The sequence below is a fragment of the Tachypleus tridentatus genome, chromosome 10 (genome assembly GCF_004210375.1).
Source record: "Tachypleus tridentatus isolate NWPU-2018 chromosome 10, ASM421037v1, whole genome shotgun sequence".
NCBI lineage: Eukaryota > Metazoa > Arthropoda > Merostomata > Xiphosura > Limulidae > Tachypleus > Tachypleus tridentatus.
Window position 1 is genome coordinate 181807307 of NC_134834.1, and position 14122 is coordinate 181821428.

Consider the following 14122-nt stretch of genomic DNA (forward strand, 5'->3'; position numbering starts at 1 on the left):
ATATGTAATGTTCAATACAACAAAAATATTTAATATACTACTTTAAAAATAAGTAATTTCAGAAACAAGAGAATTTCATAGATATGTTGATAATAATTATTGTTCCTGTTCAGATCAAATAAAAATGAAATCAAAAAGATGAGATTACAGAGAAGTAGCATGTTATATTAAAACATTTGCAGAGCCTCACCAAGTCATTGCCTGACAACACTGGATAAGCTAATTTAATAATTATAGACTCAATCGAGATAAGAATTATGGAATAGTATTAAATCTCTTATTGACTACATCATTGTTACATGAAATAGTGATCAACTACAAAGTGTAAAAAAAAAATTATTTTTGTAAGAAACCTCGCATTTAACCAGAACAACATGCTCTGTCTGTGCCACTGGTTTCATTCTTTTCGCAACATAAGTAGCAATGTAACCTCTAGACATCACTTGAGCATTGACATGTCACATTAAGCAATCGATGTGTTACGTGAAAGTTTCATCTATTCATAACAACAAATTAATTTAGAATCTGTATTAAAATACTACCATGGTATATTGAGATACCTCAATGTGTTAGTCAAGTAAAAACTTCAAATGACACTTATCATTAGTAAATGATATTTTCTACACCTTTAAGTCTGTTATAATTATTACACTGTTTTTAATATAAAATTTGTATGACTGATGTAATTTTTTACCAGTTAGAAGCTAATTAAAAATTCTAATGCTCTTTATGATTCACAGAAAATGTTATATATATTTAACATGACTGAGGAACACATTTCACAAAATTAAAAAGAATCTGTGTTTGAAATATAATTTCTTTACTGGTAATTAGTTCATCCATATTATTCATCTTTCTTTTCTACCAAAGAACTCATTTTTGGTCAGGAACAAAAATGCAGATGAATATTTGTGTGTGTGTGTTTTTTTAATAAATTGAAAGAGAGAAAAAAGCTATCCAGTAAGGTGGTTAATTGTATTGCAGTTTTTGTCATATGTTAGTATAAATCACATTCCCCACAAATAACTGTTTCAGTATAAGTTATGTGAAAAACATGACAATTAATGTTTTCTCTGATTTTTCTTCCAAACAATAAAAACATAATTCATTAGAACATAGTCAAACATTCCTCTAGAATTGTTTTAAATCAAATACATTATTCTATAAAATAATTTTATTTTCATTTGTTAGTTTCTAATCAGTTATTTCCATACTAATTAATTTTTTAATAAAATCAAAAGTTTTAATGAAATTCTTGTATCAGAAATAAATATTTGATATGAAGACCTTTCTTATAAAAATTTCCAAAAGTGTACTTGTTCATTCTTTAACATTTTATCCAACTTTTTTACGAACTTTGAACCAAATTCCGGTAATTTTTTTAGAAAGGTATTATTTAAGAGATTCGAGTTATTTCTTGTTTTAATTTTAATTCAAAAAATAATCATTGAAACTTGACTCTTCTAAAAAGTTTATATTTAAATATTTAGGGTAGTACTTTTTACAGGAAAAAATTGTTATTTTGAGGCAGTAAGACGACAAGTCATGGAATAAACCATAAAAAAATGTAAACCATTTTTGTGTAAAGTTTTGAGATTAATGGTTGATATTTGAAAATAAGTCAGTAAAATAATATATAACTTGAAACTGTTTTTTTGAGATGTTGTAACTATTTAATCAATGGGTTAAAATTGTCTTTTTTGGATTAATTAATAGTATTTTAATTTTTATTGTGTTATTTGTTTTTGTTCTATTCAGTAAACATATACTCAATAATAATTTGCTGTAAATGGCAACAAAAAATGTGTGATATATATGTTATATTCACTTTATTAATTTAGGTTTCAAATTATCCATTTTATTCCTAGAATTTGAATTGAATTTTTTCTTAATACATTCCTCATATTTACTAAGTTCACAATAATAATTTTTCTCACTGGTTTGAAAAAGTGTGCAGATGTTTTGTAATGCACATTTATGGAACTGCAGCATCACTGTTACTTTAGCAATGTTGTATGATTAGTGTTAGCTGTATAAAGTAGTACTAAAATGATTAGTTCAGTTATTTATCAGTGCAATAATTGGGTAACGATAATAGTATAGTAATCTAGATGCATTTCATGTTACACATACACTAACGGTAGAAAATCTACCTTAATAACCTGTTAGTGTTTTTCTGTCATTGGGTGTATGCATTTTTCGATTTTTTAGTGAAAATAATGCTAAGTCCTGGCTACTTTTATTTGTAGGTATAATTTCAAATATGAAATTTAACAGTAGTTCATAAAACTAATGGTTGTTTAAGGAATAAACTTACTTGCAGAAAGTCTGTATTAGTAAAGCTAAGAAGGTTTGTACCATAGAATAAGTATGCATTTGAAAAGTAATGTTTGTGGTCTAAAGATTTTATTCCACATGAAAAATTCTTTCAGATGATTATGATATAATTTATCGATTTTTTTATGTGTGTGTGTTTACAGATTTCATCAGTCATTAGGCCTGATTCTGATCTTGACGTGAAAACAGCAGCACAGAATTGTGCAGGTACAGTTCAATAACTGTAGTCATAAGCAGATTGAAATTCACTATTCCCATCACTTCTTGTAACAGCTATAATGTTCTAAATCAAATAAAAAGCCTGCAAAGTTTCACAGTAGGATCCAAAATATAGTTGATATTTCAACACAGTTATATATGACCCTTGACCCCTGAAGAAATTTTCTAACTCAATATTTTATTTTATGGCTGTTTGATTTCTATGATGGCTTGTTAAGTAACAGATTAACTCTGTTTTAAATACAATCTATGATGGCTTGTTAAGTAACAGATTAACTCTGTTTTAAATACAATCTATGATGGCTTGTTAAGTAACAGATTAACTCTGTTTTAAATACAATTTTCTACAGTCGGTGCTTCTTTGTTTCTAAGTCTTGCACCATTTACAAGTTTCATATCAATTAGTTGATACATAACCAGTTAAAACATTTGTAGTTATGAGTTGACTGAAAGTGTTTTCATGTAAAAATGTTATGAGAGTGAACTGCTTACCTGGTTACAATTTTTGTACCTTGTGTAAACAGGATTCCTAAGCATCCATGGAGATCTTTGAGAATGGAATTTCAAGGGCTTAAGAAAGGGCCTTTTTTCCCAAAATGAAAATATTTTAATAGCAGAATATATCAACATATCTTAACTTTAATGCGTGTCTTTCTTTTCTTTTTTAGTCTATATTCATATGTTCAACAAATAAATAGGGATTTTATAAAATGTTAGTGGAATCCAAATGATTTTAATGTAGATTTTAAATTCTAAGAAGTGTTTGAGAAACACTGAGAGTGCTTGAAATTAATCTAAACAATCAAGTGACAAAAAAACTTTTATATCAATATGTGAACTGCATTACATTATACATTTCATTAGTAATGAAGCACTTAATGTGTTATGTAAAATGCCAGAACAAAAATGATAAGTTGAAAGATTTGATTTAGAACAAAATTGTCCAACTTTGTGCAAGTATTTGGAGTGCAGTTTCACATGCCAGCTACTAGATATTAAAAGAAACAGTGTGTCATGGCTGTATTCAAGTTTATTGGTAGTAAAAGTCAAAATATTAGAGTAATAGATAATAAACATTAAACATCAACTAAAAGAAGTTCTGTTTTTAAATTTATTATTTTTTTGTTTTTAATTCTGACCTGGTGGTTTTCGGATTGTTTTCGTCTGACTGTTATACTTCTGGATAGTTAGGCAAGTGAAACTTCTTGGCTTACGTTTACAGCAGTGGAATTTATTAGTTCCAGTAACAAGAATTTCATTTTACCGAAGTCGTAATCAAAGTCTTGCATTTCACTACAGCCTAAAAGATACTTTGTGTTTCGGTATAAATGTTGATACACAAATGGAAGAATTAGATACATCGTCTTCAAGAATGGAGACTTTTCACTGATTCCTCACAAAGCTGAACTCGAAGAACGACAACACTAAGTTACCAATTCCTGTTGTTCATACCATGAACATGAACTTATCAAAGCATATAGATTATATGTTCTTAAATGCAGTTTTTCATTGAATGAATAAATAAAGCTATTAAAGAAACAATTATTTTCATTATATATATTGAATAAATGTTTCAAAATAAACTAGTGGTGATCAGTAACTTTCAACATGGTTTTTGGAATCAGCATCTCCAAATTACAGTTCCACTTTCACATTAAAGGCATCTTTCCTTCTGCAAGTTGCCCATAGCATAAAATATGAGGTACACAAGGCTAGATTCCATATTGACCACACTAAATTTCTGAATTTTTAGGCTCTTCCTCCATTTTGTTTGGTGTCTGCAGGACAGGAGTTGCACATTGTCAACAGGTTTCAAGGGTATGGACTAGCTTTGCCCATTTTTCTTTATTGTTGGACACAAGGCTTCAAAATATTTATCTTCAAACTTTGAACTGCTAAATATTTTACATTTATTGTCTGTGTTTATTTTATTGTCAGTGACTGGAGTAGAAACTTGCAGAAAATAGAGCATCAAATCACCACTTGTGTCATTAGTTTAAATGTCACGTTACTCTCGAGAGCAACAAGCACATGCACAGAAATAACCTCACTTCACCTCTGTTCCAGAACACGATGTGGAATTTATCAGCTTATGTATCCTTCAGTATTTACAGTAAGAAGTCCTCAAAGTAATTAGATTGCATTATGAGTCTGTGATAATGTTTACTACAGTATATGGTTTGAGGCCAATCCAATGAATATCACAAGTGTTTGAATATTGGTCATTCTTCTGGTGGGATGTTTGGAATTTAGCACTATACCTTATAGTCAGGTAAAGATAACTTGCCCACTTTGTTGAGTACTTGTTATTGCAAGCTTCAATTTAGTTACAAATCGTAGAAAAAGAAATAGACAGAAAAGATCTGCCTTTAATGCCATAGTTTTTGTTGTTTCTAGGTGCATGTTAAACAAGGTTCTATTGTACTCAGAAACAGTTGGGTTTTTTCTTGCAGAAAGGAAAAAAAAAAAAAAGTATGCCCAGCCTAATCGTCCTGAAGATGAGAATCTTCAAAATGCTAACACTTTTCAATTATTTTATTTCCTCAAAGTACTAAAAGTAAATTGTTTTGGCAATAGTGCTAAAGAAATGTTTCTATAGAACAATAATTTGTTAATGTTTTTCTGACAAATGTACTTTTGAAAGCACATTATTATTAATCATATAATTAATTATTAATTATTATTAATTGATTTCCTCCTTACTGTGAAAAACACTCTCATGTGGAGTTAAGCTATTTCTTTAAGTGTAAAAGTATTAAATATTACCACTCTTTCTCTGACATCTTTAGATGCAGTGTTCATGGCAGCATATCAAGAAGCAGGTAGCTCTAGTGCAGAATCTGTACTAACTAACACCCTTTTAGTATACTTAGGTCTTATCAAGGTAAGATTGATTTTTAAAATTTCTCATTTGGTGGAATTTTTCACTTTTTATACAGATACACAGAAGATTAATATAATTTTAAAATGGCATAAAGACCTGTGAATTTAATATACTGGAAAGAAAAACCTAAATATTTCATGTGTAAATGACTTGGTTTGAAACTACCTTGAATGTAATATAGGTAGCTAGAGTTAGAATGTCCAGTTTATGTTTATTTTCCTATCAGTGACTGAAGTAGAGACTTGCTGAAAATAAGTATCAAATCACCACTTGTGTCATTATTTTAAGTATCCCCATATGTTACTCTTGAGAGCAGCGATACACAGAATTTAGCTGGGTTACTAGAATATCAGAAATTAGATGTATCACATTGGGAAAAGAGAGGCATTCATAATGTTTATGGTTCTTTTTATTATTATTATTTTGAATATTAAATTGTATTAAGAGATCTAATTTTTGATTTTATGATTCACCTATAATATGCATTTTTCAGTGACCTCTTCTATTCATGGCCTTCAGTAACTTCTGTGTCTAATAACCATTTAAAATTTTTGTGTGTGTAACACATGGTTGTTTTGCTTTCATTTGTTTCTGAGCCATAAACAAGAAACCTACAAAAGGCCTAGTAATATGATGAAAAAACCCCAATAAGAAATATACAACTAGACAGCATATTCCCATTAATGCTATTACATAATTGGTAACAATCCATAACTGAATGAAGTATTTATTAGCTATTGAGTAATGGAGGCTTTAAAAAGGAGCAAAGTTTCTGCAATCATGCTGGACATTTTTAAACATGGTGATGGAAAAAATAATCCCTTCTGTTTGCTAGGATACCTAAAATCTTTGTATTGAGGTAGAACTATTTTGTAGACTGATAAAAAAACAACAACAAAACAGGATATGCTTCTTCAAGATATAAATTGGTGTTCCTTTTTTATATGTGAATGTGTCAAAGCACAGCACTAACAATCAAATAAAGCCCATAATTAAATGCATTTAAAACTATTTTTGAGACCAATAGTAAATATAAATGTGATAGTTGGAAGAAATGTTATTTTTTCAGAGTGAAGATAAAAAATTTAAACCTATATCAGATCTCTATGGCCCCATTGTCTTGCTCGAACATATTGTCAAGCAAAGATACTTCAAGAACTCAAGTAAAGATGTACTTCACCTTTTCTTTTCAAGGTAGCTATATATATATATATTTAGGTTTTTTTTTCTACACCACTGATTACTGCTGAATTACCGACTATAAACTGTTTGTATAAAACCTTTTATAGTTTTCTTGCTTCATTTACTTTGAGTAGAATAATGTGGATATATATTGTCGCATATACCATTACTGTATAAATTAATTTTGAAATATTAAGATATATAACTTTATATTGTGGTTTATTATTTGGTTAGAGGAAAATATTGTAGCTATAGTTATAACTAATACTTGTACATACCATGTGTGTTTTTGTTTTAGATATATGACTTTGTTATGGTTTATTAAAGCTGCAAAATTATTGGACTTGCATTCAGACTGAAAATACACTTTTCTAATAAGTTACTTGTATCTGTTTTAAACATTTCTTGTATACATACACAGTATTCCTATATATATTTTGCACTTGCCTAATTATCTTTTTTGTGTGGTGTTTATTTCAGGCCCAACAAAGCCTTGAATGCTTGTGGAAAGGTTAAACATTCCCTTCTACAAGCTCTTTATCAGTTCCAGAAAACATAATTTTTTATTTCCTGTCTATCTGTCACTAAGTTACTCTGAAGAAGAAGAAATTGTGATCATAATTTATCTGTACTATAACTGAATGCCATTGTTATTAAAATATGTAATAGACTCAGAAATGACTCACGTAATTCTGTTTGTAAATGTTAGAGATTTAACAGTATCATGTCAGTGCTCTTGTAAGTTGTTTCTCTATTCAAGCCTTAATTTTGTGATTATAAAAAGGTTTTACACAGCATTTGTTTGCTTTGAAAACAAGTACAAATTGACAAATTCTGTACAAAACTTTGCTTTAAAACAAACAAATAAATCCTTTTTGTGTGTATATGTAGTTCTGTTTTGTTAGGAAATGTAGCACCTAGTCATAATTCTCAAAAACTCGCATGGAAACTAATAATAATGTAAGATTTTGTAGTTTTATACAAAAACAGAGCTTCACAGAAACTACATTTTATGTGCAAAGAACTAAATATGATTACCTTCTAATCGTGAAGTGGTTTAGTTTCTTTTACAAATGCAGTGTAACAAGATTTAAGTTTTTTCTAATAATTAAATTTATAATCATGCATTTGACATTTTTTTTGCATCACATTACAATTTAATATACAGCTTTATCTGTCTCATAAAATTTTGCTATCTTAAACAATTGAATAGTGTATTTTTTGATTTATTTAAGAGTAAACCTTCTTAAGTTTACGTTTTGCATGTACAACAATTGGTAACATGTGCAAAGCATAACTCAGAATGGCTGGTATGGATATTAACACTTTTATTGATAAGTAGAGCACAATGTTTTAACCTTCCTAGGTCATATTCAGGTTAACAAGATGACCTAAGTAAGGTCAACACATTGTTCTCTGTTTATCATTAAAAGTGTTAATACCCATACCAGCCATTCTGAGATTTTTTTTTTTTCAAGAGTGTTTCTTGTCATCAAGGAAATGGAACTAAACTGTTCAGGGTGTATGTAGTGATATTGTAGACCCCATTTTCCCAAAACAATATCTTTCCTCCTTCCACCTTTTTTAATGTAACAACTGTTAGGAATGGTCTCCTTTGTCATGTATTCAATAATACTTTTCATGTGTCAATAAAATAATCCTTTCATGCTTTCTTCAGGTTTTATTACTGATAAATAAAAATGAAACAATATAAAACAAGGATACAGATGTTTCATTTCACATGACTCAGTTTTTTACTAACTGAACCACAGCTTCCTCTGCCTAGTTCCACTTAAATCAAGACTGTAAAACTGTTGTGATTTCAGGTTGTGGGAACCAAAAACTGATGTTTAGAAGGAAATGCAGTTTCATTTCTAACTTCAAAGAGCAGTACACACAAGTCCTAATCTACATTAATACATAATTAAAATATAAATTCCACAGCAAATCATCTTGAATACACACATAATGTTCCTTACCCTTGTAGTTATAATTCAGTAATGTTATCTTTTCAGACTTTGTACAACATTTGTGGAATAACCATTTATAATTGGTTACATTTTTTTTTGGAAAACTGTATATTCATATGTTATGAAAGGTTTTAATACATTATCAGCTTGGGTTGTAGTACAGTTAATAAATATATTTTATATAAAATATATTTCACTTTGGAATTGTTTTCTTACACAAAGATAACTTATTTTTTTTACAAATCTTACTTTCGTGATGCATTTTTAGGAAGACAACTTCGTTTTCTTTGTCCTGCATAAGTTGTATAACCCTGAATTTACTAGATTCACTGACTTCAATGCTACCCTGGATCATATCCTAAACTTCCTTTCAGAAATTACAGCCACCATTGTAAAGTGGTTTGTTTACACATGCCCTCATAGTAAAGTTTTACACAATAACACTTTTGAAACTTAAAATATATCCAGTATAGCTACTTATACAGTTTAAAGCTCTGTGGTAACTTCTCAGCTTTCATTAGAACTTTACACATTGTAACAGTCAAAATTAAAACAATTGACAAAATTATGAGTACATTTCACTTTCCATAAAAACTATATTGCACAGATTAGTAACTTCAAAATGAATTTTGGCCCACAGGATCCCTCTATGTTCAAATGTAATAAAATGAATGAAGTGTTGGTAACATTTCAAGCATAGTTGTTACAGTTTGTAGAGACTTAAGTAGTTTATACACTGCTAATTAACAGCCACTATTACTTTCTCTGTTATGCAGCATTACACATAAGATTTATGCAGTTGTTAAGCTGTAATATTAAAGACTTTCAAATACATAATTTCACAGAAAGGTTTTCTGCTCAAGATTTCCAGTATCTCCCCCCTCTTCAGAATAAGTCTGAGTGAACATCCTAAAAGTAAATGTTTTATTTCTAACTAGTCATTTTGACATATAAATAAACTGCAGAAAAAAAGACAAACTAGTACAGAGTACACCAGAGAGCTGAGATAAACCACATTTTGAGTTTATCAACAGAACTTAACATTAAAAGGTAAAACATATCTGGAGGAATGTTGTTTTTGACTTTCCAGAGTTTAATCTAGTTTCATTAAGGGAGAAAATATTACATTTAAGACACCTAGAATTAATTTCCTAGCAATCTAGTTTTCTTCAGTTATAAAATGTTTAATTTGACAGCTGGTTATCAAGCCATTTCTTAATCCCTCTGAATGGAAAACTGCAAAGTATTTTTAATGGTGTTTTTGTTATGTTAGTTATTTGTATGAATCTTTGAGAATTTCACCATCAAATTTGAGTTTATGTAAAACAAAAACAAAAAACATAAGTACAACTATTGAAACCAGAAGCATTAATATCTTTGTTTAAAAATGCTGGCTAATATGAAAATCTTCAAACACTCAACTAAAATTCTTTCAGTTTAAAAGCAAAATAACAGATAATGAGACCGACATGAATCTCAGAATAAACTCAGTTTTTGTCATTTCAAACAACAGATGTAGACAACTTGAATTCTGCTAATATGAGATTAAATCTACAATATCTGGTAATGTGTAAAATACATGGAAAGTTCATGCATTTATATTACAATAAGTACCTCTTTTAACAAGATTTTGTTTTTATATAAAGATATATTGGGTGTGAACAATTGGCTTCTACTTATGGTATTACAAGAGAAGTTGAAGTTTAGTCCTCAAGGACCCTGGATAAAACTCTGAAAAGTCTTTAAGCATGTGCAATACAGATTTTCACAGCTTTAATATTAATTTCATATATGACAGACATGGAAAAATGATAATTATTATTAGAAGTGTAACATAGTTATCATGAAACACTTCAACCACAATACAAAGAGAAACTGAAGTACCAGTTTCCTGAAGCAAGAAACAGAAAAATATATTTTTCTTGTCCTAGTAAGAACTATGACTGCATCAAATTTATACTGGATAAAAGTATTACTAAAGAGAGTTAGATCACCGATCTTTTATCACAAACAAAACAGTTAAGCAACAAGCGATAAAATTTTTCAAATGCAAAAAGTTTCCCCTGATTAATGTAGATAATTCAATTTCTTTTTTCTGCTGTTAAAGTAGTACTAAACGGAACAAAAATTACAGGGGCTTCAACAATATTGTTATGAAAAAAAGTCAAAATTTTTTTTTTTTAAGGAATGAAAATCCTTTATGAAATATTTTCTCTATATTTCAATTGCTTTCTGTGAAAAAGATAGCAATAAGCATTATAAACTGCTATAAAACAATTATAATAAAATTAATATTTAACATACAGAAATTATGTTTGTTGGACTAAAACTAAAGAGGTTATAAGATTTAACTTTTAATATAGAGCCATGAAAATTACAAGCTCACATATTTTAAATACAGAAATGATCATCAAATTTCGTATCAAACTTTGCAATATGTAACGAGTTTGTCTGTAAAGCACGTTAACTTTTAAAAACATAAATACAGCTTAACTTTGAAACATTTCAGTCAGAAATCTGAACTGATACCTTAGCACATGGTCCCCTTGAAAGTTCACACACAAAAAGAATTATCACTCCATACCATTGGGAAGTCATATGAAAAAGAAACTATCACTCCATAACCTGTCATTGTTAGATAGCCGATTTAAAAAACTTCTCTCGATCTATTATGTTAGAAACCCATTATATAAAGTATTTATTTCACTTTTAGAAATATATATATATATATATGTATACATATAAAAGAATCAATTTTGTTGTGATATGAAGTTATTTTACATTATTTTAACAATTTTATAAGCTATATAAATAAATTCAAATTCTTAAGAACATTATAAATTCCTCTGTTGTCTTGACATTACAGAAAACCATATTTCTGCCAAACAAAATTACTTGAGAAAAATCTTTTTCCATTATGCATTTTAAACCTCATTTCACTTAGTTTTATAAAGAAGACACTTGTCTTCTTAAAAGAAAAACAAAACTCATTGCAAAATATATAGCTATATATTTGTCACAAACAAAATCATCATAACTAGTGGATCCAAATATTTTTAGCTCAAAACACACAAGAGTAGAAACTGGCACATCGTGTCAACAACCACGTAATATCTGTTGAATGCAATTTTCAGTCTATTTCACAAAAACATTTTCAAATATGTGGTCTTTACATGATCTGTGTACTGGGTCAAGGGGAAACAGCACTCTGAACAATAAATCCTTAACAATTCTAGGCACTATTGTCCATACAGCACAAATATTCACAGATCACAAAAACTGTAAAAAGTGGACACATCACAAATTGTCAATAATAGTAAATATTTCAGCAAGTTCACAAACCCATACTTTTCAATAACAATCTTATATCAAACTGAACACCATTCTATATCAAATATCCACAACCTTTTGTTTTTTTAAGTTAAATGAAATAAATTAACTACAAAAAGATGCAACTTTTTTCAAGCTGATAATAACTACCAAGTCAGTTGCTGTATACAATAATGAATAAATCTATATAGATGAGCACATTTCATTAGGTAAATGTAAAAATATCTGTGGTCTCAAAAATGTCAAGGCTTTAATTATTTTGTTTTACAGACTTTCTCTACAGTCAAACATATCACGAATTAATAATTTATAAATAGTCATAATTAAAACCAGATATTTTATCCACCAAAACCAACTGATTCTTAAGAATGCCCTGCATGATTAATCAACTGGAATAATTGTTTTCATGTGTAAAATAAGTCCTTGGGGAGAATTTTTTTAAATACAAAACCTGTAAAAATGTTTTCTGTTTTTATATGAATGTCCTTAATAGTTTGTGTTTATCTCCTGTAAAAAAAATGAAAGTATGCTACATTTCTTGCTGTATGTGTATATATTAGATTTTGAAGCTATGGTCAACACTTGACTTTGCAGTATACAAACCACATACTTTACTATACATACAATGATCTTCAAGCCATTTAAATGTTCATATTTCCTGTGGCATTCTTATCCACACACACACATATATATATATATACACACACACGTAAAACTTTCAATATAATAGAAAAAAAGGAACATGTTTACACTTAAGAGAAAACTCCATGTACAAAAAAAAACACACACAAAATATGGGATAAAAATCTAATTCCATTACACTCAATTAAGGTGTATGATAAAAAATGTAATTCTACTGTATTTAAATTTATCCAATATAATAAAAAAGGACTGATTGCTAACTATTTATTACTTGTTAATCTTAATATCCAGATAGCTTGTATTTTATTCTTGAGAAAAAGTAAAATTAACAGTTATCTCTCTTCCCATGATGAATGTACTACGTGTATCAGCAATATCTATCCCAAATGTCTGCAACAAACAACACAAATTGGTTTACAGTTACACTATGTACAAAAATATACATACATATTTAATAATAACCCTTGGATGAGAAAACAGAATTACCCCTCAATTACAGGAGCCTTCAGCCTAATAATCAGTTGTGTGTAGGATCCAGGAGTATCAACTTCCACTGATTAACTTTTACTCCTATACATTGTGTTCAAAACGTGATGAAAATGTACACTTTGCTACGATAAATGATCCCTGACTTGCAGGAACCAGATCAGTTCTTTTCGTTAAAAAATGGGGATTCACTAAACTTCATGTTCCTTCCTTAAGCCTATAGAGTCCAGCACGAACATAACGGACAAGGTCGGAAAAAGAGCTGTGGAGCGTTAGGTGACCACAACTTTTGTCCAGTGCAGAGAAAAATTCTGAAACAGAAAGTATAAAATACAGATTAAAGCATAAGTACATGTAATCACTTGTCCAGCACTTTTATCCACTAACTAACAAATCCTTGTCTATTAACCCACTGACTGGTAAAAATAATAAGAAATTGTCTCACTCATAAAAATAAAACATACACCTAACAACGACTAACCAGAAATTGAAAAATCTTGCAGCAAATATTGGTTAAAGAAAGAGTCATATCGTAACGTACCTCGTGAGCCACTGTGTTCTATCAGGAAGTCAGCTTGTTCCCACAGATCCAAACACATGTGCAGATTGGTCAAGTGCACGTTTTGCTTCTGCATCATACTATACATGTTCTGAGGAACTCCAACAGTTGAGTGGTAGTGAGTGCTGGATAAATGGCTTGGGCCTGATATGGAATGATTGTTGTGACAATTCCCGGACTGCACTGTACTGCAGCGGCCATTCAACTCACTACTGCTGTACCCACTACTCTGAGACCCCACACTTCCTGCTGGTGAAGGTGTGGGAGAATGTGGGGAAGGAACACCATTAGCTCCTGATGCCCCATAACTTCTTGAATGACATGGAGAAGGATATGAAAACCGTGATGAAGGAGTTGGAGTATAGTTGCTGGGTGGGAGTGGTGATGGATGGGAAACCATTTGATTGGCTGGAGACTGTTAAAAACATTAACAAAGACAGAAGTTTGAAATAAATACTTGCATATAATGACTAGTAACAGCAGAATGAAAACAACAAAAGCTTAAAAGATTTT

At 29.6% G+C, this 14122-nt stretch overlaps 2 protein-coding genes across 5 annotated transcripts in view; one reads left to right on the forward strand and one right to left on the reverse strand.

Annotated features, from left to right (window-relative positions):
* LOC143231068 (ran GTPase-activating protein 1-like) overlaps positions 1-7506 on the forward strand; it is a 60789-nt gene extending 53283 nt beyond the window's left edge. The window contains exons 13-16 of one of the 2 annotated variants that reach the window (XM_076465596.1): positions 2481-2544; positions 5346-5440; positions 6510-6634; positions 7103-7506. In XM_076465596.1, the coding sequence (XP_076321711.1) occupies positions 2481-2544; positions 5346-5440; positions 6510-6634; positions 7103-7181 (363 nt within the window). In that variant the 3' untranslated portion in view covers positions 7182-7506. The remainder of the gene's footprint in view (positions 1-2480; positions 2545-5345; positions 5441-6509; positions 6635-7102) is intronic. The other variant, XM_076465597.1, reaches the window with a different exon arrangement.
* A 3256-nt stretch (positions 7507-10762) lies between these two features.
* The window catches only part of LOC143231067 (uncharacterized), a 180775-nt gene continuing 177415 nt past the window's right edge, over positions 10763-14122 (reverse strand). For all 3 annotated transcript variants that reach the window (XM_076465593.1, XM_076465594.1, XM_076465595.1), the window contains 2 exons: positions 13592-14024; positions 10763-13361 (listed from right to left, as the gene is read on the reverse strand). In XM_076465593.1, the coding sequence (XP_076321708.1) occupies positions 13249-13361; positions 13592-14024 (546 nt within the window). In that variant the 3' untranslated portion in view covers positions 10763-13248. The remainder of the gene's footprint in view (positions 13362-13591; positions 14025-14122) is intronic.